General features: G+C 51.9%; 10 protein-coding genes across 10 annotated transcripts; 7 read left to right on the plus strand and 3 right to left on the minus strand.

The window, feature by feature from the left end:
• Positions 1 to 1,919: 1,919 nt before the first annotated feature.
• On the plus strand, positions 1,920 to 5,315 carry AYL99_07412 (hypothetical protein; the record flags this gene model as incomplete). Its single annotated transcript, XM_018838921.1, has 10 exons — positions 1,920 to 2,110; positions 2,175 to 2,187; positions 2,248 to 2,283; positions 2,340 to 2,401; positions 2,457 to 2,560; positions 2,613 to 2,690; positions 2,741 to 3,606; positions 3,852 to 4,971; positions 5,031 to 5,153; positions 5,215 to 5,315. The coding sequence occupies 10 exons, from the start codon at positions 1,920 to 1,922 to the stop codon at positions 5,313 to 5,315; spliced, it is 2,694 nt and encodes an 897-aa protein (XP_018691689.1).
• Positions 5,316 to 5,873: 558 nt separating this feature from the next.
• On the plus strand, positions 5,874 to 8,647 carry AYL99_07413 (hypothetical protein; the record flags this gene model as incomplete). The annotated part of the gene is made up of 8 exons (XM_018838922.1): positions 5,874 to 5,923; positions 6,020 to 6,430; positions 6,538 to 6,565; positions 6,642 to 6,705; positions 6,834 to 6,913; positions 7,032 to 7,203; positions 7,267 to 7,307; positions 7,403 to 8,647. 8 exons carry the CDS (start codon positions 5,874 to 5,876, stop codon positions 8,645 to 8,647), a joined length of 2,091 nt encoding a protein of 696 aa, XP_018691690.1.
• A 1,470-nt stretch (positions 8,648 to 10,117) lies between these two features.
• Positions 10,118 to 12,611, minus strand: AYL99_07414 (hypothetical protein; the record flags this gene model as incomplete). Its single annotated transcript, XM_018838923.1, has 4 exons — positions 10,118 to 10,306; positions 10,360 to 12,361; positions 12,419 to 12,493; positions 12,544 to 12,611. 4 exons carry the CDS (start codon positions 12,609 to 12,611, stop codon positions 10,118 to 10,120), a joined length of 2,334 nt encoding a protein of 777 aa, XP_018691691.1.
• Positions 12,612 to 13,402: 791 nt separating this feature from the next.
• AYL99_07415 (hypothetical protein) lies at positions 13,403 to 13,930 on the plus strand (the record flags this gene model as incomplete). The annotated part of the gene is made up of 1 exon (XM_018838924.1): positions 13,403 to 13,930. One exon carries the CDS (start codon positions 13,403 to 13,405, stop codon positions 13,928 to 13,930), a length of 528 nt encoding a protein of 175 aa, XP_018691692.1.
• A 242-nt stretch (positions 13,931 to 14,172) lies between these two features.
• AYL99_07416 (hypothetical protein) lies at positions 14,173 to 15,479 on the minus strand (the record flags this gene model as incomplete). The annotated part of the gene is made up of 3 exons (XM_018838925.1): positions 14,173 to 14,180; positions 14,230 to 15,108; positions 15,167 to 15,479. The coding sequence occupies 3 exons, from the start codon at positions 15,477 to 15,479 to the stop codon at positions 14,173 to 14,175; spliced, it is 1,200 nt and encodes a 399-aa protein (XP_018691693.1).
• Positions 15,480 to 16,267: 788 nt separating this feature from the next.
• Positions 16,268 to 17,221, plus strand: AYL99_07417 (hypothetical protein; the record flags this gene model as incomplete). The annotated part of the gene is made up of 3 exons (XM_018838926.1): positions 16,268 to 16,704; positions 16,754 to 16,809; positions 16,860 to 17,221. The coding sequence occupies 3 exons, from the start codon at positions 16,268 to 16,270 to the stop codon at positions 17,219 to 17,221; spliced, it is 855 nt and encodes a 284-aa protein (XP_018691694.1).
• Positions 17,222 to 17,920: 699 nt separating this feature from the next.
• Positions 17,921 to 18,907, plus strand: AYL99_07418 (hypothetical protein; the record flags this gene model as incomplete). Its single annotated transcript, XM_018838927.1, has 1 exon — positions 17,921 to 18,907. One exon carries the CDS (start codon positions 17,921 to 17,923, stop codon positions 18,905 to 18,907), a length of 987 nt encoding a protein of 328 aa, XP_018691695.1.
• A 669-nt stretch (positions 18,908 to 19,576) lies between these two features.
• On the plus strand, positions 19,577 to 22,178 carry AYL99_07419 (hypothetical protein; the record flags this gene model as incomplete). The annotated part of the gene is made up of 2 exons (XM_018838928.1): positions 19,577 to 19,999; positions 20,058 to 22,178. The coding sequence occupies 2 exons, from the start codon at positions 19,577 to 19,579 to the stop codon at positions 22,176 to 22,178; spliced, it is 2,544 nt and encodes an 847-aa protein (XP_018691696.1).
• Positions 22,179 to 22,775: 597 nt separating this feature from the next.
• AYL99_07420 (hypothetical protein) lies at positions 22,776 to 24,490 on the minus strand (the record flags this gene model as incomplete). The annotated part of the gene is made up of 4 exons (XM_018838929.1): positions 22,776 to 23,475; positions 23,499 to 24,259; positions 24,321 to 24,375; positions 24,429 to 24,490. The coding sequence occupies 4 exons, from the start codon at positions 24,488 to 24,490 to the stop codon at positions 22,776 to 22,778; spliced, it is 1,578 nt and encodes a 525-aa protein (XP_018691697.1).
• A 348-nt stretch (positions 24,491 to 24,838) lies between these two features.
• AYL99_07421 (hypothetical protein) lies at positions 24,839 to 27,586 on the plus strand (the record flags this gene model as incomplete). Its single annotated transcript, XM_018838930.1, has 4 exons — positions 24,839 to 24,932; positions 24,980 to 27,231; positions 27,285 to 27,454; positions 27,505 to 27,586. The coding sequence occupies 4 exons, from the start codon at positions 24,839 to 24,841 to the stop codon at positions 27,584 to 27,586; spliced, it is 2,598 nt and encodes an 865-aa protein (XP_018691698.1).
• Between the last annotated feature and the right edge of the window lie 278 nt (positions 27,587 to 27,864).

A 27,864-nucleotide genomic window follows, 5' to 3' on the forward strand; every position in this document is an offset into this window, starting at 1 on the left:
ACAGCGGTGTTCCGACGCATTTGTTTTTGGTTCCTCTTGTTGCTACCAATCCTGAGCTTTTTGAGTTTTTCGCCGCAAAAAGTTCGCGTTTTGGAATAGTCTTTTCGTTTGTCCAGTCAAGAGTTGGAGCACGTGGTGAAGGAAGGATATGCTTGCGCACGTCAGGGCTGCTACGGCAGTGGGCTGTCAATTGTTTGGTTTGGGACGAAGGGCTGACTTAGCCACTGGAGACCACAGCATTCGCAGGATGCTTGGGACGGAATCTTGACCGTTGGACAGATATGATGGACGACATTATTAACGTTCGATATTGCTCTCAGTCAAAGCCATCCCATAAGAACCGGGGACAGGAGGCGGACAGCATTTGGACAGTTGGCTGCAAAGCGAGATACGACATCTGAAGGCTGGAAACGTCGCCGTGTACTCATAATAAGAAACTATTTCAACGTGGGACCTCTGTTTCCATTGCAACATCGGCAGCTTCGGGATCTCGTACCTGCGCCGTGGTTGAAGCCCAAAATGGAAAGCAATTACACAGCAGCCACCGGTGGATTACAGGACATGATGGTCTTCTGTCATGAGCCTTGATGAGCTCAGCATGAGGATGGACGTGGGTTTTGCGTCCGTTGCAGCGGTGGTCTGATTGATGCAATCACGCCACAGCCTTGCTCTTTTCCAACAGGCCTTTGGGCTCCATTATCCATCCCAGTTTCTCCTCCGTGTACTGATAAACGGGTCGGCATCTGCTTGTACATAAGCTTGGACGGACGTAGTCGACTAGGACAAGGAACAGCGGCACATTATTATTCAGAGCTTGACGCCTCTGAGCCGATTAGTTCGGCGGGCAATGCTTCCCCACGCTCCCAGGCGGTTTTCCTACTCGGCGGGTGCAAGGTGGGTGGTAAGCCAGTCCAATGGAGTGGATTTGCCTACCTTCCTAGGGCAGTTCAGAAGCGCAGCTGGTGTGGAGGTGAAGCAGACCGGGGCGGAAGCAAGTGAACCATAAATTACCAGGTCGAGTGTCGTCGTTCGTGTCCCAGCCCTTGCTTCGCTGACTGACGAGGAGAGGTGTGCTCGTATCCAATTCCAAACCCTGCCATCTGGTTGCCACAAAGAGCACCTGTGCTCGGCTCATTGTGGCCTTTTCCCCCGAGGGAAGTTGGTTGACGTGTGGACTAGTAGAAAGTAGCAATAGCCGGAGGTTGGTGGGCAATAGAAACCTCGCCACTCTCCCGTTGCACATGCAAATCTGCTTGCCCACCGCCCCGGTTGCCGTGGAGCCTGAGCTCTAGCTACAAGGCATGGGCGCGCAAGCGGTGCGCAAGGCGGGGTAAAGGATCTGAGGGGCGTACAGTACATCGTGTCGGGCGCATGCAGTCGGCCTTGAAGCAGTGTAATTCTCTTTTTCCATGGCTCACCGCTTAGGCTAGGAGGATCCTCCAGATTTTTTTGATGCTGTTGATCGACGATGCCTCGATGCGAGACGGCTGCACATAGAGAGATCCATGTCTATTCCAAGAAGATACAAGGCCCGCTGTTGCTGGCAACGCACTAATGCATAGCAAATGCTGAATGATGGAGCTGGGTAGGAAATAGCTCGTTGATAGGTTGGTCCCGGCTCTGCGTATTGCATTTGCGATGACGGAAACCATTGAGCCATGAGGCAAAACACACCCTCCATTGGCTTTCAATTAATCCAGCTCCCCCCTTCCTGCCTGCCCTGTCGAGCTATACCACGTCCTCTGCCTGCCCCTCTGTCCTCACATTCTTCCCTTTGCTATCCTCGTCTCCTTTCACCTCCCTTCTCGGGGCGACTTGAACTCTCAAGCCATCGACCTTCTTTTCTTCGTATTATTCTTATCTCTCCGCGCTCCCTCCTTTAGCTTGCCCGTGCAGTCTCGTCCTACCACGCCAACAAGATGGCCACCGCAGCCACTGGTGCCCAATCTCCACGGGAGCGTCGACCCTCGACGGGTGCTCCTATCTCGACCTTGATAGGTCCTGTTGGCCCTGGCTTCACTCGCCCCAAGCACAAGAGGACTGCCACAGGCTTCGGAGCCGGTGACATCAAGGCCGTGGAGTCGAGCATTCCAGAGCACATGCGAGAGGCGTGAGTAGTGGTTCCTCTCCAATGCCTTTGGAACGGAAATGCTAACCATTCTTTCCACCAACAGCTGGAGAAAATTTGTAAAGCTCCGAGACTCTATTTGCCGAAGCTGGCGGCCTTTCTAACCCAAGCTTGGACAGTCTCCGCGCCCTTTCACGAGCAAGGAAGAGTTTGAGGTCAGTGGTGACACTTTTTCCGACTGGGCAAACATGTCCTGACGCTCTATCAATAGGCAGAATGTGTCAAGCATATCGAGACCACCTTGGCGAGATCCCTCTTTAACTGCGACGAGCTGTACGTCTTGCCAACCTGCTTGCACAAACGACTCCTCACATTGACCGCCACACAGGGCCGCATACTCCGGGACTGCGCTGGCGTTTCGAGACCGCCTGATCATTGATTGGAACAAGACCCAGCAAAGGCAGACATTTGCCGATCAGAAGAGAATCTATTGTGAGTTCTTTGAACGATGTGGTAGAGGTATGGTAGCTCACAAGACTGGAAGACCTCTCCCTCGAGTTCTTGATGGGCAGAGCACTGGACAATGCTATGCTCAACATTGGATTGAAAGACGTAGCCAAAGGTTAGTCATATGCCACCCTGCCGTGTTACGCATACTAACACTGGGATTAGAGGGTCTCGCCGATCTCGGTTTCCGCATTGAGGACATCATCGAACAGGAGCACGACGCGGCTTTGGGTAACGGAGGCCTCGGTCGGCTTGCTGCATGTTTCCTTGACAGCTTGGCCTCCTTGAACTACGCAGCTTGGGGTTACGGCCTTCGATACCGATACGGCATTTTCAAGCAAGAGATTGAAAATGGTTATCAGGTTGAGATCCCGGATTATTGGCTCGATTTCAACCCTTGGGAGTTTCCCCGACACGATGTTACAGTCGATGTGCAGTTCTACGGCTGGGTCAACAAATTCACAGACGAGGAGGGAAAACAGATTGTGTCCTGGCAGGATGGTGAGCTCGTCACAGCGACTGCTTACGATGTGCCCATTCCAGGATACGGAACTCCGACCGTGAATAACCTGCGTCTTTGGTCCAGCAAGGCGTCAAGTGGAGAATTCGACTTCTCTAAATTCAACTCTGGCGAGTACGAGAGTGCCGTGGCCGACGAGCAGCGCGCCGAAACGATATCGGCTGTGTTGTACCCGAATGACAACCTTGAAAGGGGTAAGGAGCTTCGCTTGAAGCAACAATACTTCTGGTGTGCTGCATCTCTGCATGACATTGTCCGCAGATTCAAGAAATCCAAGCGCGAGTGGTCAGAGTTTCCCGACCAGGTGGCTATTCAGCTCAACGACACACATCCGACGCTTGCCATTGTCGAGCTGCAGCGAATCTTGATCGACATGGAAGGCCTTGAATGGGATACCGCCTGGAACATTGTCACGAAGACATTTGGCTATACCAACCACACTGTTTTGCCGGAAGCACTGGAGAAGTGGTCTGTACCGCTTTTCCAGAACCTCTTACCTCGCCACCTCCAGGTTAGTAACTCCCCCCCCTATTTCTATGCACTCTGTACGTAGCATAGCTCCTCGAAAGGCTGTGGGCTCCCTTTCTTTTCCCTCTTCGTACTTGATCAAGTCTGCGGGTACCTGGACGAGATGGACATTCTACTTCGACCCTCTGGACCTGTGTGCCCGAACACTGCAGTCCTCGCAACGGATATCCGTTGTTTTTGTCGTTAGCCATGTCAAAGACCGCTATTAACAGACGGGACACTGAGCAGATCATATATGACATCAACCTCTATTTCCTCCAGTCTGTCGAACGCCGCTTCCCGAAAGACCGTGACATGTTGGCCCGAGTCTCCATCATTGAAGAGTCACAGCCCAAGATGGTCCGGATGGCCTACTTGGCAATTGTTGGCTCTCACAAGGTCAACGGTGTGGCCGAGCTCCACTCCGATTTGATCAAGACGACCATTTTCAAGGATTTTGTCAAAGTCTATGGTCCGGACAAGTTCACCAACGTCACCAATGGCATCACCCCGCGACGATGGCTGCACCAGGCCAATCCACGTCTTTCTGAGCTGATTGCTTCGAAGATCGGAAACTATGAATTCTTGAAGGATCTGACGCTACTCAACAAGTTGGAGCCGTTCGCTGAGGACAAGGCGTTCAAGAAAGAGTGGGCGGAGATCAAGTACGCCAACAAGGTCCGACTTGCCCAGCATATCCTGAAGACGACAGGGGTGAGCGTCAACCCCAAAGCCCTGTTCGACATCCAGGTCAAGCGGATCCACGAGTATAAACGTCAGCAACTCAACATTTTCGGTGTGATTCATCGATACCTAGCCATCAAGGCCATGACCCCTGAGGAGCGCAAGAAGGTTTCGCCCAAAGTGTCCATCTTCGGGGGCAAGGCCGCCCCAGGCTACTGGATGGCCAAGACCATCATTCACCTGATCAACAAGGTCGGAGAAGTGGTCAACAAGGATCCCGATGTTGGCGATCTGCTCAAAGTGGTCTTTGTGGCAGACTACAATGTCAGCAAGGCGGAGATCATCATCCCAGCTTCGGACATCAGTGAACATATCTCCACCGCTGGCACCGAGGCCTCCGGCACCAGCAACATGAAATTTGTGCTGAATGGTGGTTTGATTATTGGCACTCTCGATGGTGCGAACATTGAGATCACTCGCGAAATTGGAGAACAAAACATCTTCCTGTTTGGCAATCTGTCCGAAGACGTGGAGGATTTGCGACACCACCACTTCTACGGCAACTACCAGGTCAACCCCGAGCTTCTGAAGGTGTTTGACTGCATCAAGGCGGGCACTTTCGGTGATGAGGCCGCTTTTGGTGCCCTTATCAGCGCCATCGTGGAGCACGGCGATTATTATCTTGGTAAGACATCCTTTTGGAATTGAAACCACGGAACATAGGCTGATGAAATGACTGTACAGTGAGCGATGACTTCAATAGCTATTGCCAGACGCAAGATCTCATCGACGAATCATACAAAGACCAGAGCTCCTGGGTCACCAAGTCGATCATGAGTGTGGCCAGAATGGGATTCTTCACGTCGGGTATGTCCAGCTTTCGCACATCCCCATATTGTTGTCGTCGGCACGCTAACCTGATGCCTAGACCGCTGCATCAATGAGTATGCCGACACCATCTGGAACATTGAACCTCTCGATGTCAAGGATGAGAAGGAGGTTAGGGCACGAACTGGCCTGGATAACTAGACACAGCCGAGGACCTTAAGGGTATTGGTTCTTTAAATAACAGATCGGTCATTAAGACAGGAAGAGCATGCTCCTTATCGGGGCACCGAACCAGAACCCCTATGCAACCTAGGACCGTGGGAAAAGAATGGATAAAGCAAAAAGACCCTTTAAGATAGCGCTCTGGCATGTTCGCCCTGGGCAGGAAGGCAGGTGATAGAGGAAACAGATATTGATAATGACCTTACTGCAACATAATCATGACGCTTGACCACTAGGAGACAAGGTGTTCTTGGGATGTCCTCGTATGGCGCCGTCGAGTTGTATGGAAGAAGTGTCAAGGTTGATCAAACATGGCGGCGATGCCAAGTGCGGAGCCCGCCTAACCCGGAGTAACTAAAATCCGACGCCGGTTGTAGACTCCATCAATTCCTCAGCGTAAACGGGGATCCTTGATATTATTTCCTACATGTCCACCATCGACATAGAGATATGTTTAGTCTCTACCTCTGGGAGGCGTGGTGAAATTCCAACAGCCTGGTCTTTTGAGATGCAAATCGGATAGTTTTCAACTCCAATATGACAACTATCTCGCCTCAGGTCGCAGTCGTCGACTTCCACCACGCCCGGTACGTCTTTATCTTCTCAAACCGTTACGACCCCCAACAAGCTGCACATGCCATACGAGAGATTAATTTCATTTGCTAATGAGCAGACGAATAAAGTGGTCCGGAGGTCGAGTTCTGGATTCACAGCGATGGCCAGAACCTCCATAAACTCAATGACTGGTCGTTGTTGCCGTTCATGGCGCTGTCCGATGGAGCACACGCTATGGCGGAGGAGTTTAGCTATTTCACGCTGCTCGACAATCGGAGCTCGGGATCAGACCATGTCGAAACACCCTCGAGCTCCGAGGCGATTCCACACGGTACGGGTGCAGTAACGAGCGCGGCCACGAGCCTGTTCGGAATCGCCTGTACGCGACAGATCCGGGCGGACAAACTCAAGCGTCGCTCCGCGGACGTGACACGGTCAACTGTCCAGAAAGCTGTTGTCGTTATCTCTCCCACGGCGAGAGGCATGGGGGAGTTGAGAGAAAGACTGGGAATCGTCACGGCGGCGTGGTTTGCTCAGGAGTGAGTCGGACTCCTCCCCAACTGTGCATCAGCCTATCACTACTCGGCTATCAGCGAACGTTGCAGGTGTTGCGTTGGGGTTTGAGAGAGGCTGACTTGCGAGAAAGAGATTTTTCAGATATCTCGATTCTGAAGGTGGGTAAGTGCCGTACATGCTGGCAGTCGAACCCTCAATAGTTACGGAACGAATGCTGATCATGTGTCTATGCAGGAATTTCAAGAGAGTCTATTTAGAGTTCCGCCCACGCATGAAGATGGGAAGGATCACCATTTCGGTACGTGCTCGACCTGACGTGGTCTCGTCTTCTGGCAGCTTGTGCTAGTGGATGATTTTCCCACGTACGGGACACCAACTTGAACTCGAGGCTCCGTCTACGCAGAGCTGATATTTGGATACTCCTAGGGCTCTCCCTCCGTGAACTGATCTATGAATTTAGACACCAGACTTTGGCTCTAGTCAAATGCCTCTTGCTGCAGCGGAAGGTGAGATATCTGCTGTCCTTGATACCGTTCCCCGCCTCCCTCTCTCGAAACAAAAACCATGTGGACCATGCAATTGCTCACTGTCCGTCGTTCTTACACCTTGTGCTTTCTGCTGCAGATGCTCTTCTTTGGCTCCAAGTGTGAAAGGCTGTGCATGATGCAGTTCGCCCTGATATCGCTCATACCTGGCCTTATTGCAAACCTGGAAGACGCAGCAGACCCGAGCCTAGACTCGTATGCACAGAACGTGCAGAAGGCGCAGAGCTTGAGGACCGGCGACCGAAGTTCATGTATGTTTTCGATTCAGGGGCTGCTGATCATCACCCGACGAACGCTGCTGATGTGCGTTACAGTATTAGCCTTCATGGGCTTGCCGTTACAAATATTCGGGAAGGTGAGTCTGCAGAGGAGCATACATGGCATCGTTGTCGAGCCTTCAGCTTCTTTTCTTCATGCAAGCTGACGATCTGCCTCCGTCGATTACATTAGGGCTCAATCTTTGGCCCATATACTCCGCTCCAACAACTCGACATCCTCGCCGACTATGACACAAAATCATATGTTGTGGGCTCCACCAACAGCCTCCTTCTCCAACAGAAGGAAAAGTACAGTGACATCCTCATAAACCTGGACGAATCAAACTCCATGACAATTACTTCTCCCTCTTTGCGTGCCGCTCTCGCCCTTAGTGCTGCGGATCGTCGTTGGATCGACTACCTCACCCAGACCGTGCTGGATACATGGGATCCAGAGAATCCGAGTAGACCAAGAAACATGGGCTACGCGGGCTCCGAAGACGCCATTCGCATGCAATTCGAAGAATATATACTGTCCCTGCTCAGTAGCATGGCATATCAAATCTACCATGAATCCGTGTCCGAAAACAGCATTCCGGCTTCGGTCGCCAATATAGAGAGCTTCCCCGAACCTGGAGATACTGCTTCGGATTTTAACCCTGAATTCCTCGCCATGTGGCGGTCGACCAATAACTTTGCGCTGTTTGACCGTCTCACGCGTGGGAACCGCATCTTCGACATCATCGAGCCGCGGCACCCGACGGGCGGGGGTTTAAGTGTCGAGGACCTGCAGAGGCGGGTTGCTCGAGGCATGGCAGATCTCCACCTCGACGAGCGGGTGAGGGAGGGGAGAGAACAGCTGGGCCGCACCCTGCAGACTGGGCGTGAGAGGGTGGAAGCCGGGATGGCGAGGTTCTGGGCCGAGTTGGAGCGTGCGAGGGAACAGCGGGCTCAGCAGCGGGCCACGAAGAGGACGAGCGGCAGTCACAGCATGACCAGGAGCAGTGGCGAGGGAGAAAGCAAGGAGAACCCCGAACCTTCGGCGACGAAACCGGCCGTGGCTCTGTCGAGCGCGAGTTCGAACTCGAGTTGGATGGTTGTCGAGCAGCAGCCTGAAGGCGACGCTGCGGGACCTAAAGCGGCGGCTGCTGCCCGACCAGTTTCCCCCCCGACCTCCTCCTCCCTCTCCTCCTCCACCACCGGCGGCCCTTTGACAGCAGCGGCCGGGTCGAACTGGACGGCATCCCTCCGTGAGCGGGCCCCGCGCGTCGACGCCTCGCAAATCCAAGCTTCGGCGAGGGAGGGCGCCGCTCGCGCAGGAGCGTACCTGAGCGGCTGGGGCACCTGGGCGCGGGACCGCATCCAACAATCTCAGCAGGGGAAGGGGCCGTCCCAGCCCACACCGGGAGCGGGCGGGGCTGGAGGCGGTGGTGACTGAGTCAGTGAGTGAGTGAGTGAGGAGGAATTGGTCGGAGGACGAAGCCGAGCAGTCGATGTAAGAGAAGAAGGATAGTGGTAGGGTCGGACAGGGGCGTGAAGGCTTTGTGGTTGGATTCAAACACACCGGCGTGGTATGGTAGGTGGGTTGTATCAGGTGGCGAGGAACAAGCACGCTTAAGCCGAAGGGAAGCGAGTGAGCGAGTGAATATCAAGAAGGCATGCCTCCTCGACAAGAAGAAGGAAAGAAACTGGATGGACCTATCTGCCCCGTGCTTGACTTAATATCCTGTACTCGGTACATATACGCCCATCCATCCACCTACCACCTACCTACCTACTCACCTTGAACATCCCTCGAGCCCTTTTTCGTTTTAACAGTAATATCCCTTTCTCTACTTGTTCTGTTACTTGCCCCGACTAAAGATATAAATATAGATGTTGATGTTGATGTTGATACCTCATACGCAGCATACATACATACATAAATACACGGATAGACGCGGCGGCATTGTGTATGTATACATGTATGTATCCACATGATCTCCACCCACAGCAGTAACTCCACACATAAACACGTACATACATACACACAGAAATATTCACATAATAAACAAGTCTCCGTGGGCGATTTCGTGGGTCAGGAAGTGCTCACTATCACCAGTCAAACCAGCTCGAGGAGGAAACGGTAACAAGCCGGGCAAGGGAGACGGCAGAGACAAAGACATCGGGCGAAACATAGCAAGACAAAACAAAACAAAACCACACGAAAAGCTCAGGGGAACTGAATAACAACGTATGAGATTTGTGAGCGACAGACTGGCACAAAATAAGAGTCTTCTTTTCATTATCATCATCATACTGCTCTTCAAGCGCTCTTCGCGCAGGCTGTGGCGAGCGCCCAACGTTCTTGTTCCAACCACCGGCAGATCCAGCACTGTCGTTGTCACAAGCCCATTATCGCCGCCGTCTGGAAGCGACTTGTCCCCAAGATACTCTGCACCAGGCTCTTTCCGGCAGTTTTGACCCATTTATCCCTTGTCGAATTTATTGATACTTCCCATGGCTAATATGCACGCGTCGTGAAGTCGTTCGATCGAATGCATTTCCCACCAGTTGTCTTCTTAAAACCTCCTCTCCGCGAGAGTCGCTCAACGGAGCTTGACTGATTGCCGTAGGATGAAATAAGATAGAGACCAATGCAATCCGCTGCACCCCACGCAATGCTGAAATCCATACCACTCCGATGGTAAGTGGGCTCCCCCGTCAACAGACCGTCAAAATCCATCCATCCCATTTGCCCTGACTCGACCCTTTTTTGAGTGCTGAGGATTCTCTGCCCGGGGCTTTCGCAAAAAAAAGAGATAAGAACACAGAGAGCTGTCTACTATGCCGAACGACGCAATTCGTCTAGGGTAACCAATAGCTCGCCGCCCTCGGAGACAGTCGGCCGGGCACAACAAGTGATGGCTTATGCGATGTAAGCCAATTCGTCATTGTCCAAACGCTCAATATAGTCTTTCTCCATGAGCGCGTCGATGTTTTTCTTGATGTCGGAGATCTTGGGGGGAAATCTGTTGCGGACTTGGTTGATGACTTCCTCGACCAGATGGACGTGCTTGAGCTTCTTCCGACCTTTCATGATCCGAACAATCACAGCCTGAAAGAGTTAGCAAATTCCAAACTCGAAACACGGGTGGGAAGAGCACATACCTGGAGCAACAATTTCCGATCCTCCTCAATTGTCTTATGAGTATCTTCGGACTCTACCTTCTGTTCGGATTTGACGGTAATATTCAAGTTGATCTTGACCTTCTTGTTCTTGAAGTTGTAGTTCAGCGAGTAACTGGTGCCGGCTGTGGGTTTCCCGTCCTCCGGCGACGAGTTGAGGACACGAGCTTTGCACAGGATACCAATTGCGGGTTCAATCGTTTCGTCAGTCAACTTGGTAAGTTCTTTGATCTCCGAATAATCCAGCTTGTCCGAGTCATTGAACAGAAGCAGGATGGCCATTTGATACGTCGAAACTTGGAAGGTGTATTGGACTTTCTGGCTCTTGATGTAGTTGGCCCGAATTTCACCTTTGCACAGCTGCCACAGCCATGTCAATTTGCGGCCATTGTGTTTCTGGTCGTAGAACCTGGTAAAGGACTCGATAGCCTTGTTGATCTCGGAAGGAGGCGCAAACGGAGTGTTGGGAGCATTGAGGGGCCAGAAACCCGTTCCCAAGATTTGGAATGTGGAATCGACGGTCCTCTTCTCGTCACTGTCCTCGAGAATCTTGTCATGCCAGTCTTTGTAGGCAGTATTGAGATCCTTGGAAATTTGAACGTCTTGGAACATTCTCTGAAGCTTGTTCGTGTATTCATAACCACACGCCTCCTTCAGTTTGCTGATCATGCTCGTTTCGGCATCGTCGGACACAGAGCTCGTGTGCACAAGACGCTTAGCCAACATGCGGGAGTAGAACTTTTGGAACACATCCTTGTCCTCAATGTACTTGAACACGACCATAATCTGAACAAGGAGTTCTTCAAGCTCAGACTCGTCGGCCGCCTTGGCGCCTTTCTTGAGGAGTTGATCGGCGTATTTGGCAAGTAGTTCAGGGGATCGAGTAGAGTTATTCTTGCAAATTTGGTTGTGGTTGACAAATTCCTGGCAAGCATTGTCCAGCGATCGCACAAATTCGGACTCTCCAGTAAAAGCAACATTGACGAGTTGCTGGTATTTACCATGAATTTCGAGCAACGCATCGACGTAGACTTTTGGTTCAAAGTTGTCTCCTTGGGCAGCAACTTTCTCAACAGCTGCAGTGCCAGCTTTTCGCACATGGATTTCAAACCGAGTCCTCAGTGGGTCTAGTCCATCCTTAATCCTGGACAGCAGTTTGTACATTCGGGCGAGGTCCTCCGTACGCTCGTTGTCGAGAAGTACCTGAAATTCATCCCGCAGCAAGACGGAGTGAGCGCTGATCAGGGCTTCGTTGCACGTTTCCATGAGTTTCTTCATAATGTCGGGATGCAAGTAGAGGCCCACCCGCTCCCTCTCTTCTTCCAGTCTTGCTTCGGCCTTCTTCATGTACTCAACAACACTGTTCTCTGCAACAAAGCGTCGAGATTCATTAACGTAATATTCCTTGGTCGCGGCAATGAAGGGACGTTCGAAATACAGGCGGTAGACGTCGAGAGTGGGCTTTGAGCTGTCAAGCTCGTCTAAGCCGAGCGATACGAAGGAGTCAACGATGGCCTTGATCTGCATTTGATCAATAGTCTCGCCATTGCGCTGCTTTTCAACGAGTCTCAAGACCGCATCCATCACCTTGCCCTCCACCGCTTTGAAGAAGTCGTCTTTCCATTTGACCAGGTGCAGAGTGTACACATCGTAGACGTTCTTCTTGCCTTCGTCGATTTCTCGCTTCACCCAGTGTCGATTCAGATATCTGAAGAGGTGGTTGTTGTATTTTGCAGCGTCGGTATAACGTTTCCATTCTCGGATGTAAAAGGCCAGGAGTGCTTCATCTGTATGTGATTCGGACGAGACCAAGACATCACGGAGATGCTCCGTGAGATATTTCCCAAGGAGGGTGTAAAGTTCTTCGCCGAGGAGATGAGCGCCACGGTGGCTGGGGGTTAAGGTCCCCGGCGAGCCACCCTGGCTTTGACTTGTGGCTGCCTTCTGAGAGGTACAGAAATTGTGGACTGCGGTATATACACCCCTGAGATCGGGTCAGCAATACTATTTCCTTCCAATAAGGAAAGGAGACTTGGCCAACATGTATGTCTTCATGTCAAGACCTTCTTGCAACTTGGTCATGACATTGTTAACATTCTTCTCAAGATATGCCCACCTACTGACAGTTAACAGGGTCTTCTGCTTCTCTTGTCCTGGTATCCTTACGTAGAATCAAGATCGTCGCGCGCCCGCATTGCGGGGTTGGAGGCCGTGCCCGCTGTCGTGGTTGTCATGTTTGGGAGCGTATGGTCGTCTTCACTGAAATCCTAATGATATCGGCTTTAGAGGGCGCGGTACGGCAGCCTGGTCGGGAGGGAAGACGGTCTTGTAAAGATGACGGTGGCGAATGAAAGTCGGTCTAGCCGTCTTGCTTTCAAAGAATCGCGAGCTCAGGATTATCCCTTCTCCTCACGGCTTCTTGCCCGATCGATCCTCGGGGCGACGGCGAAGTGACGGAGTGAGGGAAACTCGAGGGCTATTTGACGGAAGGGCAGGGACGGCGGGTGAAATCCAGTCACTGCGAGTTCAAGAGAGAAACAATCTCATTCCTCGAGCGCAGTCCAACTCACGGACAGCTAACAACAAGGGACGAGGTGTGAGTTGTGATCGCTGCCGACACGAAGGTCCTGTAGGTCAGGTGTTTGAAGAGAGAGGCTGCAGTAACAGCAAGGCCGCAGAATGTCTGATCGGTCTGGATCATCCATTTCTTCCGTAAAGAGCACTGATGACTAACGGGATTCCATGACGTCATTTCACTATCGACAAAGTGCATCTGAGGCAGTCGCAATAACAATATCATGGGGAAAAGAGAGAAAAAGACAGTCTTGACTACGTGACCGTTTGATACTGTCTAGTAATTAACCGCCCCTATGTACCTAAAGACTGCCCCTTCGTTCTCGCATTCGTCTATCATGGTGTCTTTTGTGTGCAAAGCGTAGCACTACCGGTTCGAACCATTCCAACTCCCAAGTCTCGAGTCCGACAAACTGCCTGCCTCCACAGTCCTCCTTTCACAGCTGACGATATGTCCATCACTCCGCTGAGTGCCTTGCGGATCTCAAAACATCAGATTCCCGCCTACAAAGGCATCCCAAACACCTCCATACAAGGCAAACCCCTCATGATATACCACGGTGCTTTCACAGACTCTAATCCCTCAAACATCGAATCTCACCTCAAATCGGTCGGGGTCGTCTCTCCACAATGGAGGTATACTATGTATAGTGAAACACACTTCCACTCGACCACTCATGAAGTTCTCAGTATCGCTTCAGGATCTGCTAAGTGCTGTTTTGGGGGTGAGAAGAACGAAGGTCGAGTGGAGCCCGTTCTAGAGCAAGGGGATGTTATTATCGTCCCAGCTGGAGTCGGTCACCGCTTACTGGAGGATTATGGTGGTTTCCAGATGGTCGGCTCTTACCCGAAAGGCAAGGCGTGGGACATGTGCTACGGGAAGCCCGGGGAGGAGGAGCAGGTTAAGCAGATTGGTAACTTGGGTTGGTTCAAGCGCGACCCCGTCTATGGCGATGAAGGCCCAAGTCTGCAAGTATAAGAGCATTGCCAAAATTGCACCATCGATGAAGGCTAAAAGTGTATGCTGCGCCTCTGGTGGTGCTGTGCAGCCATCCACCAGCATAAGCTGTGCCATTGGAGGACTCTGCACAAGACGGTTTTGGAATTTTTGGTAAGAGTTCTAGGTCATGAAACTCGTTTCACTTCGTGTCAATTCGTTCTACCAGCCTGCATAAGAGTCAGTCAATATGTGCAGAGCGGGTGGGAATGGGTATACTTGCCTCAAAACGCTAATAGAGAATGTCATCAACCATGCTGTAAGTGAGACCAACAACACACCACTCAGGGCCTCTGCCCTCGTGCAGATGCTCTCGAATCTTCCCGTCGTCCTCACAGAATCGCCAGTCTTGCAAGCACCCTCATCCACCGTCAAAGATTCAAAACTTAGGCTCAAGTTTGCCGACTGAAACACAATAAAGAACAGATCAAGCAGCATCAGTCGGACTTTCGCTCTTGCACGCCGTAATCCGAGAGGTTTCGAAAAGTATTCGTCGTAGGTGATGTATATAGTGTAGACAATGGCTATGGCGTCTACTATTACCGCCATCAAGCCTGAAGGATCCCGATAATAATCGGTAGCTGTGGGACCGACACGTTGCACACATTCGGCACTGCGCCGATTTGGTGCTTGTCTGATGCATACCGTGATCTTGCCGGTTTCATGGTATATTGACGCGCCCAGACCCAGAGCGACGATGGCAAATGATAACACTGTCAATCGGAAAGCAAGAGGAATAAATGGATTCCGCAGGATGTAGAACTGGGCGCGTTTATACCACACCTGTCTCTTCCTGCGGAATGCACGGTACCGGCTACTGCCATCCTCGACATCGTCATCGTCGTGGTCTGCAAGCCATGTTTTGGAATAATCAGTAAAATTCTGGTTCAGCCAGTCCGTGTCCACCTTTTCACTGTTGAAGTTCTCTCGGGGATAGGCACTTGGCTGTGCAAAGGACATCCATCTCGAAGTTCGCGGAGCTCTGGCTTTGCCCGATGGCGTAGAGTAGGCCTCCTCGTGAGACTGCCGGCCCGATACAAGAGGCCTCCTTGCTGTCGACGGGCTGTGGTGATGTTGCGCAACCAACGCAGCGTGGGGGGTGTCCGGGCCTTGGAATTGGGGGTCACTCAGATCATCTTCGTCGGCATCCCTGACCCAAGCTGTGCGGAAGCGTTAGCCTTGTTCTACAGACTCTGATGGAGCAAGACAGTGACCCACGGGGAATAGTTCGCACTGGAAGGGGAGACGTCTGTTTGACTCTAGCGGAATCCGATGGAGTGTTGAGCGCAGTCGTGATGCCCGCTCGCGGAGGCGCTTTTATCGAACCATGCCGATGCTTCCCTTGCGTGTTGATATTCTTCCGAGGCTGGGATTGCTGATGCAATGCCGCAGTCGTCGTAGGGGATGTTGGAACTTGCTCTTGCTTGGTTGGATGCGGTGGAGCAACATTATGGTTCTCTGGTATGATGATTGAGGGCTTTTCGGGATCTCTAGACGGCGCCTGCCACGGAAAGCCCGCTTCAGCGGCCATGTTGCTGATCGGCTAGAGGCCCAGGAGAACCCAGAAATTTAGGTGCTCCCTCGAGAGGAGAGATTCAATGCCGGCGGTTGCGGAAGCTCATGTCGAGGGGGGGGCGGCTGCGGGAATCCGCTTCGTGAATCTCCCGGAGGCCGTATCAATACTCCATCAAGATCTGTTCTGTTGTAGTGGCTGCAACAGGATTAAAGAGAGAGTGCTCTGAGGCTCTGTACACGGAAGGAGAAATATTGGGTAATGTTGCGCTGCGCCATATGCCATATGGGGAGTATGAGCTAGTTAGTCGGTTGATCATTCATCACTGAGGGAACTTGGAGTAAGCCTAGTGCAGTGGCCCACTTGGCGAATGGGGGCGCCTTGGTGCCTAGGTAGGCGTGCTAGGTAAGTGCCTCGCCAACTTAAGGCTCGGACGGCTCTAGGGCGAATCAGTGCTTGAGATTCAACCATGCATGACGTTGGAGGACCAGCTTCGGAGGCAACAAAAAACCGTCTTGGGCTCATTCATTCATGAATGGTTGCTTTTCTCAATAATTGCATTGATGCACAAACCTGCCAGATTGCAGCTCCCATTCGACGTGCGCACCTATTCGGTCATTAGCATCATCGAGACAGGAATAATTTGATCCTTTTGGGCACCCGTCTTCAGATCTCCTGGTGTCGCTCGCTCAAATTTCTATTCGCAATATGCTGTCTCGACCATGATTTCATCGGCTCTTCCCTGAACGGCGCAAATTGGTCGCAGTCCCCGTTTCCCCATCCTTCACGCTGCAGTCGTCGCTGCTATGCGAATCTTTCTCCTGCCTCTCACCACGCGACAAGCACTCGTCTTTTGTCAACGCGGCGTCCAAAAGTCGAACGCGAAGCCGACCATCGTCGATCGAGTAACGGCGAGGGCTGCTGAAACATGGGCCAAATGGGAAGCAGCAGATAGAGGATGGAGAAAAACAGTGGTTTACTATGGTAACCAAGGCCTGCAGCGCATACCTTACCAGGAATGGGGATTAAAGAGCTTTCCTCCCTCGAACCCCAAGCTGCAGGCCGAGCAGCTTGCGCAAGGGAAGAAATTCGATGTCGTCTTTCCTGGCAATGTCATGCATAAAGATGATGTGCCAAAAGTTTTGGCAAGGCTAGCGAGGGAAAGAAAGCAACTGCATTGGAACCGTTTCATTGGAAGCATGGTTGCTATGCCCCTCTGCATACCATTTGCTTTGGTGCCAGTGTATAGTCTTGCCCTGCTGGTCCCATTGATGACAACTGACGCTCTCTAGAATACCCAATTTTCCCTTTTTTTATGCTGCATACCGGTGTTGGTCCCATTGGAAAGGTAATTCGCAGTGTCCCTGGGTAAGCCGCATCTCGCTGACCGGCCGCCAGCTTTGAAAGGTTCAGATCATTTGGACTTTATCCTGGACAACCGACTTTTCCGGCCAGTTTCACCTCCCGAGATTGAAGACCTGTATGAGCAGGTCGCACCTGATGCACCGGATTTCACGTTTATCACACGAAGCCAGGTCCTAGACGGCAGTGCGCCGCCCGAACAAATCATCCTTCCAGCAGACAGTCACAACCTTGTCGCCAAGGTGACAAGAGTGCCAGAGCTGAGTGGTGAGGTGGAGAGGGCGATATGGCAAATACAAAGACAATTCAAACGCGACAAACAACAACTTGAACAGAAGGCCCTGTCGCAGCCGAAAAGAGATAGTGGGAACGCAAAGTCCAAGAATAAGGGCCAATAATGCGGACGGAATGGCTACCTTGTTGGTGGGATGCATAACGAGACGATGAAGATAAATCGGTAGCAGACTCGTCCTGTTGTGCTGCCATACTGTACACTACCACTCTCATCCCCAAAAGGAAATATACCTGTTTAATCAACTCATTTCACACAGGAGGGAACACTTGATAAGACTAGCTGTAGTTTGTCTGTTTTGAAACGTCTTTGATGCCATCCGTAGAAGTGGTGGTGGTGGTGGTCCGCGAATTGTGGCAGCCTTCTGGATCCTCGGCAGGCGGCAACAATTTGGCTTTCACGTCGCTTCACAATGACATCTGGCGACCGCACCTCAAACCATGGCCATCAGAAATCCCAGCCTCAGCACCCTCTACGTCGGCGACTGTGTATCTGATACACCACTGCTGCTTACTATAATTCAACACTGCTCCTCCACTTTTCCTTAGATACGGAGCTGAACCCCAGAGGACTGCAAAAGGAGACCTCTGAAGAGCTTCGCTGGTGTGATTCAAACCATCCTTTAAGAATGGCTGCTCCTGCATTGGTGGCAACCACCTTCTGAATTCCAACAGGCCTCTACCTTGCTAATCTGTAACATCATCACACCGTCGACTGCAAACAAGCTTGTGGACACTAACTCGATCCATATTCAGCTGCAACCAGAGCATCGGTCCAACACTGTTTCGCTTGCTTCAAGCCTACAATGTTTCCCAACACCGAACGCAGACCAGATACTTCCTGGCATCCAAACCGGGGTCTCTATTTTGCGACTCAGGATTACAGCGATAAACGACAGCTGGGGGCTCCTAAAGTCTTCGTGCCTCCACCTGACCTCGAGTACCACAATGGGAAGCCCTCTTTCAGAGTTCATGTGTCTCCATTTACCCAACTCTCCACACACTATGGCAATCCGGATTTCCTGGCTGCGTTAGTCGCTTGTCAAAAGCTGGACCTGAACCACTCGTTGCTCATATGGCAATACGAGATGCGCAGGAGTGCCCAGAGTATCCTCCCGTTCTTGCTGCTGGGTCCAAGCAGTTCTGCCAAAGACCCTGTATTTGTGAAGCAGGCAGGCATCACCCTCCTTGTGGCAGTCCGCTCTCTCAGATCGCTGCAGACAAGACCGAGTTTCCTCGATCCTGCAAGCTTTCCCTCGAGCGCAGGACGAGCCACTTTAACTTTAGATTTCGATCGTCCACACGATTTCATTCCACTTGTTAAGTCGACAGTCCGAGCGATAAATGACCATCTCGAGGCCTCGTGCGTCAGCACCCCGGCCCAGCACCTTGACGACATCCGCGGCAAGGTTCTGGTCTTTTGCGAGTCGGGAAATGAGCGATCTCCGTTACTGGTCGCAGCATACTTGATGATTGTTTACGGAGTAGATGCAATCGCCGCCATTCATATCATCCAGTCCCAGCGCTTCTGCATTGTTTTATCAGATGAAATGAAGAACGTCCTCCTAGATCTGCAGGCCATCACCAGAGCCGAACGTCAGGTCTCCGACTCAAGTGCTGGCAAATCGACGCACGGTCCCGATGCTGCGCCTCGACCGAAAACACTCGGCAAGCGGAACCTGGATGATTTCTACGACTCCGACGAAACCATGGAGTGCGATTCCGAGCACCTGTATGGTTCTCGTGTTCGAGAAGGAGTGGCCCCGTTTGTGGACAGCCTTGGGTCCTATTGATTAGACACTGGATCAAGCCTACAATCCCCGACATGAAATGTGGCGAGGCTGCCCCTTCTGAAGATGACCGCCGAGCTGAGGATGCCTTCAACCTGCTTGATCAACTGTCTGGCAATGCTCATTCCATACGGATATTCTGGGGTGAATTTCAACCCTAAGATAAAACCGCTACGCTTCCGCCTTAACCGCTACGCAAGCAAAGTGTCACCCACATGAAGGGTGGTCGAGCGGAATCGCTCAACAGGCACAGCGAGAAATGGAACATCACTATCTAAATATGGAGGTCAGCATTGAGGAGGTCACCACCGCCAACAGCCAACGAGCTATTCACTATCGAGTTACTTCTTCTTGTAGGCTCGGGAGGTCGCACTCTCCCGTCTTGAAGCCTCCAGTGAGAAAGAACTAATTGAAGGCGCCTCCCTCAGTGGCAAGCGCTTCACTGGCAATTGCATCACCATCCAGCTCTTCACACACCCCCTGGGTCTGGCACAACAGTTGACACCTATCCTTTCACCGCCAAACTACTTTTGTCTTCTGTCCTCCTTTGTCTTGGGTATTTACCTTCCCTCACGTGTTCACACCACACTCCTTTATCGAGCTGAGATTGCTCACGTGTTTTTCCCTATCGATCTCTCTTTCATATCATAGGGCATTTATTGATATGCAACCATGCAACTGAGAAAATGTGTCACGGTGCCCAATCGCTTCGAAGATGAAGTGCACGTCGGACCTGCAAGTCGCAACGGCACCAAGCCAGCTTTTCCAGCGATGCTCAAAGATCAGATTGTCGCCTTCAATCCAAACAACCCTCCAGCAGCCTTCCCTTCGCTTCCACTGACATCTGTCAATGTGTCGGCTGCAAAGAACCCAGAAAGATCACAGGAGTTGCTAACTCTCCGTCCGTCGCTGAATTTTCTTTCAACCGAGGGCCTTCGTATCAGCTTAGCTGGCAGCAGTTCCTCTGAAGAAGACATACCGCAAACAAAGCAGGAAACGATCAAACCCGTTACAACGGAGAACAATACCGGAGCACCTGTCGGACCCATTGCGAATGGGCCAAATAGTGCAAAGGTTCCAAGCACCGCCTCGGAGGTCCGTAATCTGCTCCAAATCCAATCCTCCAAGCATCATGCTAACTGATATTTTACAGGTCAACAACGATGTCACATGGACCATGCTTCCGCTGTCTTTGCAGTCTCACATCTATAAAGCACTTTCAGCAAACTATCCCTCAAAAATAGTGCCAAAGCTTCTGGGTTTGACGGAACATGAAGCGGGCCAAATTCAGAAAGCGGTGGGCATGAGGATTCTGCATCCAGCTTCGGTGGAAGAGATATGGAATTACTGTTCCAATGCCACCGTCGAAGATCCCGGAACTCTCCAACCACCCTCCTCCATCGATGCCGGTATATTCAATGAATATGTCGGCTACATGGTATATGCGAGCAACCATGAGTTGGCCTTCCAGTCTGAGGTTAGCTTGGCAAAACACTTCCTGTCAAGTCGTGGCATTGCGACAGAATTGTTGGGAACGTGGCTGCCAGATCCTTCAGATGCGCAAATTGGCGGACTCTGCAGACATGTCCCGGGCACAACGAGTCATCCCGCCCTGTTGAACAATCAGCTCCACAACGATTCAGGATACTCTTCCTTCTCAGAAGCCGACCAAACCCCTGGAGCACAGTGCAGTCAAAGACGCCCGCAGTCTAGACAAAATTTGGTCAAGAATAAGATGACGGGAATTCGGAGCACAGTACCCACGGCTCCGATCAGTCTGGTCCATCCAACTCAACATCGCCCCCCATTAGAGAGTGCCCTACTCGATTTGAATCCGAACCTGATGGTGAGGATATCACCCCATCCGCGGTCTATCTTCACAAAAGACGGTGAATTTCTGAATACTCCTGGAGGCACATTTTTCAATGCACGAGACCTCGACGGGGAAATCCAACCAAGTGTCCCCCAGGCCGGAAAGCACTTTCGGGATTCAGCGGGCCGTGACACTTGTCGACAGCTTGCCACACAGTCGTCAGAAGCACGTCCCCCCACTGGGATTACATCAAATCCTCAGCGCCTAATTCTCAGGATACAAAATAAGAACGGGGTGGCCAGGATCTTGAGAAAGAACCTGAGCCCTATGGATTGCACTCAGCACCTATCCCCTCCAAAGGCTGGAGATACTACGGCAGTGTCTCTCAACGGACTCGAGAAGCCTTCTCGGCCTTCATCTCTCAGCACCCAGGTATTCAGTCCTAACACATCTGAGTTCAGCAAGGGTCCGACGGTGAAGGATGTGGGCAGACCGCCGAACAGTGCTACGTTCGAGATCACTTTCATGAGCTCCGAAGCTCGTCCTTCAGTCAGTTGTCAGCCCGCAGAATCTGATAGTTCAAAGCGAAAGCCTTCCCAGTCAGATATTCGTCAGGATATTAGCAAGGTGCAACGAATGCTGATAAACGTGGCGTCAGAGGGTTCTTCTAAAGCTATCCTACAGGATTGGAACAGTGATATCAACCAGCTACACACCGAAGCAAACAGATTTCACAAGCTTCCCACCGCGCATCGAATGTCGGCAAGTGAGACCGATACTCTCAGCAAAGCCAAGCACATAATATCCAGCATCGAATTAACAAGAAAAACAACAGGAACCACGAAGGATACCATACCCGTAGAAAGTATGAAGCCACGACCCCTACGTTCACCATCATATTCTCCAATTTCCGAAAACGAGGACTTGGAAGAGTTCCAGGTGCGACTCCGAGGACCGATGACGGACAGCATGAGGGGCAAGGTGCCTGACCAATACGCCAATCTTTCTTCGCAATCAGACCTCTCTCACATCCTGAGCTCGCTGTCGAATCCAGCCGTTTTCTGTCCTGCAAAGCCGGACGTACTGTCGAAGGATAAACAAGGGCAGCGCGAAGGCAGAATAGAACACCCCTTTCACACTCGTAGCCGGAAAGCCTCTCCGCCATCAGCACAGAGCCAGGACCCTCCTCAGGGCACTGTGAATGATATAGCTGATGGACAAGAAGCTGGGCTTGCTCAGCACCAGCCCCGGCTTTCTTCGAATGCCCAAGCGGACCGCAGCACGACGAGCGAACAGACATCCGTGATAACTCCCCCAGAAAAGACATCGCAGGAAAAGAGCACCAGTCAGAAGAAACGTGGCAAAAAGAGAGGACCCAGAGGCCCGTACAGAAAAACGCGAGAAAGACTTGCAAGGCTTGCTACGGAGGAAGCGAATGCCGATACTTCAGAATCAACCTGAAACAGGTCCAGATCGGAGGCCAGGAAATCGATGTCCGTTTTGCGAGCAACGACCGCAAGGCATTCAGAGCAGGAGACCACCACTATCATTCAACATATTGGCTCTCGCTCAACATTGAGGAAATTTAGCATTTCTTAGTCGAATCGGGTGAGGCTGGTCCTGAGGAGAAATTAGAAACGACAGAAGCTTACGAAGCATTGAAATCAGCAACGAAGGGCGACAAAAGGGCAGCTGAGGAAGCAATGCGTGTGGAACAATTAGTCTAAAAGGGCTTCATAACTGAGAGAACTTCACGGCTCAAAACCATTCATCGACGTGTTCAGATGTAATTGACACAGCGACGATCGCTTGTATTGATGTGAGCATGCAAATAGCAATACAAAAGGAGCTTTTTTCAGGATAGGCTTTTTGTTTTCTCTCGCCCTCGCTCCCCACGACGGTTAAGAAATCGCGGCCGGGCTTTGTCGATTCTCCAGTGTTTCGTCGCTGATGTAGTTGTCGTTGGCACGTCTGCCCCTATACCACGTCTCTCTCTCGCCTGGCAGCCAGCATTTTATCCAAAGCGCCAATCGCAAAGACACGGACGGTCCGTCTTTTTCAATACCCGGACTGTTCTCTCCTCGTGTTCCCGTCGGCTTCGCCCCCACCGTCCCCTCCACTGTGGCCGTTGGACCTGCCGTCCCTTTCCTTGGCCTCTTTAATGGCCGCCTCGTCGCCTCTCAGCTTCTCAAAGTATGCTTTGATGTCCTCGGCGCTGACGGCCTGGCCGCTCTCCGCGTAGGGCTTGAGGAACTCTTTCACTTTGTCGCGCAGGTGGTTGTAGACCATGACGCCCTCGATGGCGCGGACGCGGTCCATGTTCGAGAGGGCGGCTTCACCCCGCTCCAGGAGCGAAGCGCGCGAAGATCGTGAGTGGCCGCCACCGCGGGCCCCGTCCTCCTGCGACGAGCCCTCAGATGATAGCGAGGGTTCGTACGTGTCTTCCTCCTCGAGCAGCTGGGGGTGCGGGATCAGGTCTGGGTAGCACTGTGGGCAGTGGCACAGGTGGTCGCGGAAATCTGGCCGCAGGAAGAGCGAGAAAGTCCCCGTCGGGGCTGGGCTGGGGAGGTATTCGTGCGCGCGTTTGAGTTGTGGCATGGTTTCTGTGTCGGTGGGATTTGTGGGGTGGACGTCGTTGGCAAGTGTCTCGGTGGTGGTGGTGGTTGGAACAACCTCTGGTGGTGACTGGTTTGCTTCGTCTTCGTTCTTAACGCGCTTCGACGGGCTGGGTGGTCCGGCTTGGATGTCGTCGTCGGAGCTTTGCGCTTGAGGGAAACAGACGCGGTCGCCGATTTGGATGTGGCCGCGCCATCCGCGGCCACTTCAGATGTCTCATTCGCCGTAGCTGTCTGGGCGTTTTTCTTAAACACAGCCGGTAAAAAGCCCTGTGTACCAGCGTATTTCTTGATCCAAGGATTGGATTCCACGCACTTGTAGCATATAATGGCTTCAAAGTCATCTTCGCTCGGGAAGCCTGGCGGGACTGGGTGGCTGGCTTCTTCTGCCTCTTGGCCTTCTGCCTTCTGATCTTTCTGTATGTCTTCTTGCGCCTCTTGTTTCGAGTCCTCTGGCTTGTACCAATCTCTCGGCAACCCCATCAGGCATTCGGGGTGGTACCAGTCCTCCCCGCAGCCACCACTGTCAACAGTCCCTAACCCCAAACATTGAAACATCGTCCCTTTCTCCGTTTCTGCGTCATACTCCTCACCGCACGCACAGAATCGATTTTGGAAGTTGTGGTTGTAATGATTTCCCTTGTGAGGTTCCTGCGAATGAACTCCTCGATTCCCTGTCACGGGATCTAATCGCAAAGTGCAGGACGAAGTCGACGGCAAGCGACTCGTGCCACAGTCGCAGACGAAATCACGCCGGGCGAACAGTTCAACGAGGGTGTGTTCGCCGTGGCACGAGATGGAGCAAGCGTAGCAGACTCCGGCGGGCGTGTACACTTGCGCTGCGGAAGCGGGTGGAGGGTTGCATGTCAGGCAGGCAAAGACGTTCTGGCGCAAGGGCCCGAGAATGTTGGTACATTTGTCGAATTTCTGTGGGCAGCATTAGCGGTCTGACAGTGGCCTCGTGGAATTAGGAGGGCGAGAATCATACATATGGAAGCACCTCTCGGGCATCAGCCTCGAGGGCTAGTTGTTGATCGATGAAACTGGAACTGTCAGTATCCACGAGAACCGACAACCTGTTAATCGGGCTACCAACTCGGATGCGGTTTGCGAGTCTTGCGTTTGCTTGACTTCATCTAGTTTAGGTACGGTCTCCATTGTCGTGATGTAGAATGCCAGTTAGAAAAATAGCGAAGAATTGCCCATTTGAAAATCGCATGAGGAACAACTACCTTGTACTACTCCCACGGACTCGGAGTCGAGATGACCTCAATGCTCCACTTTATAGAGTCTTAGCGTGTTTCGTCGAGCGCGTCCTCGCGCGTAAAGTGGTTTTAAGAACTGCGGCGCTCCCTACTCAACTCAACCCCTTCCATGCTAGACTACAACGGTTCATCTCTTCACAGACTCGCCAGAAAATGAGGTATGCTGATAAACAGTGCCTAAAATTGTTCCTCGACTATATCATGAAGGCTGACTTTTTCAAGTTCACCGCTTCGACCCAGCATGTCCGCTGCAAACCGAGGAGGCCCAAGCAATGCCGGCAGGCGGAAGAGGGCTCGCGATGAAGAGGACGAGATCATGTCTTCATCACCAGCTGGTAAGTTTAATGTTCGCTCTCCGAATCTAGGAATCTAACTTCGTTAGCTCTGCCTTCCTCTCCGCCTTTGCTCCCTACGAACGAGAACGATGATGATCTTGGGGATGATGAACTGCAAACGGAGGACGACCTCATTGGCGACATTGACGACGCCGATGAGATGGCTGAAGACGAAGATGGAATAGACCTATTTGGAGACAACTTCATGAATGATGAGCGCGAGCGCCGCGATCAGGAGACGTATCAAGGACGAATGATCGATGACGAAGGTGACTATGATGACCTCGATCTGGCCTCCCGACGTCAATTGGAAGCACGTCTCAACAAACGTGACCGTGAGCTGGCTCGGAGACGCCGCATGCCGGCAGCATTCATGCCGGACGACGACGACGACGATGCTGGGATCGATTTAACCAAGCAACCACGAAGACGCCGCCATCACTATGACGAGGATCAAGACGACATGGATCTCGATGAAAATATCATGGAGGAAGAACTTTCCTTGGAGACGTTGCAAGACGTTAAAGCATCCAACATCACCGAGTGGGTCACCGAACCCTCAGTTATGAAGACCATTGCTCGCGAGTTCAAGTCATTCCTTACCGAGTACATCGATGCCAACGGCACATCGGTGTACGGCACCCGCATTCGCACATTGGGAGAAGTCAACTCCGAGTCGCTGGAAGTCTCCTACGATCACCTGGCCTCTACGAAAGCTATTCTGGCGTACTTTCTAGCCAATGCTCCGTCGGAGATGCTCAAGATCTTCGACAAAGCCGCCTTTGAGGTGGTCCGACTACACTATCCAAACTATGAGCTGATTCATCCGGAGATTCATGTTCGAATTTCTGATCTGCCAGTTCAATATACTTTGCGGCAACTACGGCAGTCGCACCTCAATTGTCTTGTGCGGGTCTCTGGAGTAGTTACCAGACGAACTGGTGTCTTCCCACAACTTCAGATGGTCAAATTTACTTGTCAGAAGTGCGGTGTAACTCTTGGACCATTCGCCCAGGAGTCAACATCAACCGAAGTCAAGTTAACCTTCTGCCAGAACTGCCAGTCTAGGGGGCCTTTCACGCTGAATAGTGAAAAGACCGTCTACCGGAATTATCAGAAATTGACTTTGCAGGAGTCTCCTGGGACCGTTCCAGCGGGCCGTCTGCCACGACATCGAGAAGTCATTCTTCTTGCGGACTTGATCGACAAGGCGAAACCCGGTGAGGAAGTTGAAGTGACTGCGATTTATCGTAATAACTACAGTGGCCAGCTCAACAATAAGAATGGCTTTCCTGTGTTTGCCACTATGCTCGAAGCCAACCACATCATCAAGACTCACGATCAGCTCGCTGGCTTTCGACTGACAGAGGAGGACGAACGACAGATCCGAGCCCTTTCAAAAGACCCCAACATCGTTGAAAAGATTGTCGATTCGATTGCCCCTTCAATCTATGGACACCGGGATATCAAGACGGCAGTTGCGCTGTCTCTCTTCGGCGGGGTGAGCAAAGAAGCCCAAGGCAAACACAAGATCCGTGGTGATATCAATGTCCTCCTGCTCGGTGACCCTGGTACAGCCAAGTCTCAAGTGTTGAAGTATATTGAGAAGACGGCTCATCGGGCTGTCTTTGCTACGGGCCAGGGCGCTTCTGCCGTCGGTTTGACTGCGTCTGTTCGCAAGGATCCTCTCACACAAGAATGGGGACTTGAAGGCGGTGCTCTTGTCCTGGCCGATCGAGGAACCTGCCTGATTGACGAGTTCGACAAGATGAACGATGCCGATCGAACTTCTATTCACGAGGCCATGGAACAACAAACCATCTCGATCAGCAAGGCGGGAATTGTTACCACTCTGCAAGCACGCTGTGCCATCGTCGCCGCAGCCAATCCCAGTGGAGGGCGATACAATAGCACCATCCCATTCAGCCAAAACGTCGAGCTCACGGAGCCGATCTTGTCTCGTTTCGACATTTTATGCGTGGTTCGAGATACTGTTGATCCCGCTGAAGACGAGCGGCTGGCAAACTTTGTGGTCAACAGTCATGGACGAGCGCATCCCGCGAGACTCGAGACCGATGCCGGAGATACTGCCGCTATGGAAACCGAACGGGAGAATGCAGTCAACAATGGCGAACCACGACAAGAGGGAGCCATTCCGCAAGAGTTGCTCCGCAAGTATATCCTGTATGCCCGGGAAAAGTGCCGGCCAAAGCTCTATCAGATCGATCAAGATAAAGTAGCCAGGCTGTTCGCAGACATGCGAAGGGAATCTCTCGCCACGGGCGCATACCCTATCACGGTAAGTCATTGGGATGCAAATTCATTACGGTTTTTGGCTGACTCCCTTTGCAGGTCCGTCACCTTGAAGCAATCATGAGAATTGCAGAAGCATTCTGCAAAATGAGACTGTCGGATTTCTGCTCTTCGCAAGATATTGATCGTGCGATTGCGGTGACTGTCGATTCATTTGTTGGGAGCCAAAAGCTGAGCTGCAAGAAGGCGCTTGCCAGAGCGTTCGCGAAGTATGTTGTCTACTTATTGGATTTTGTGACCCGCTAACATGAAGTTGCAGATACACATTACGTCGTCCAGAGCGTCAACGCACTCGCTTGACCGGAAGAGGTGCCAATTCAATGGCAACAGTGGCGGCATGAGAGGCTAAGATATTGAAGTGTTTTGATATATGTGCTGGGTTCCTACGAATACAGGGTTGATGATGGGATTATGACATTGAGTAGTAAAGTTGTTTTATCAAGGAAATACCCATAAAAATCTGTTCAACTATATTGCGAACCCAGTGAACAGAAGACCTGCCGTGAAGCATTTGAGTAATCAAGATGTTAGCGCCGATCAACGCGTACTCGGACGCGTATAGTGGATCGCGACAAAGCGTGTCTTTCCGCCCTTCGTGACGACACCATATTTGCTAGCA

The sequence above is a fragment of the Fonsecaea erecta genome (assembly GCF_001651985.1).
Source record: "Fonsecaea erecta strain CBS 125763 chromosome Unknown Scaff6, whole genome shotgun sequence".
Taxonomy (NCBI): domain Eukaryota; kingdom Fungi; phylum Ascomycota; class Eurotiomycetes; order Chaetothyriales; family Herpotrichiellaceae; genus Fonsecaea; species Fonsecaea erecta.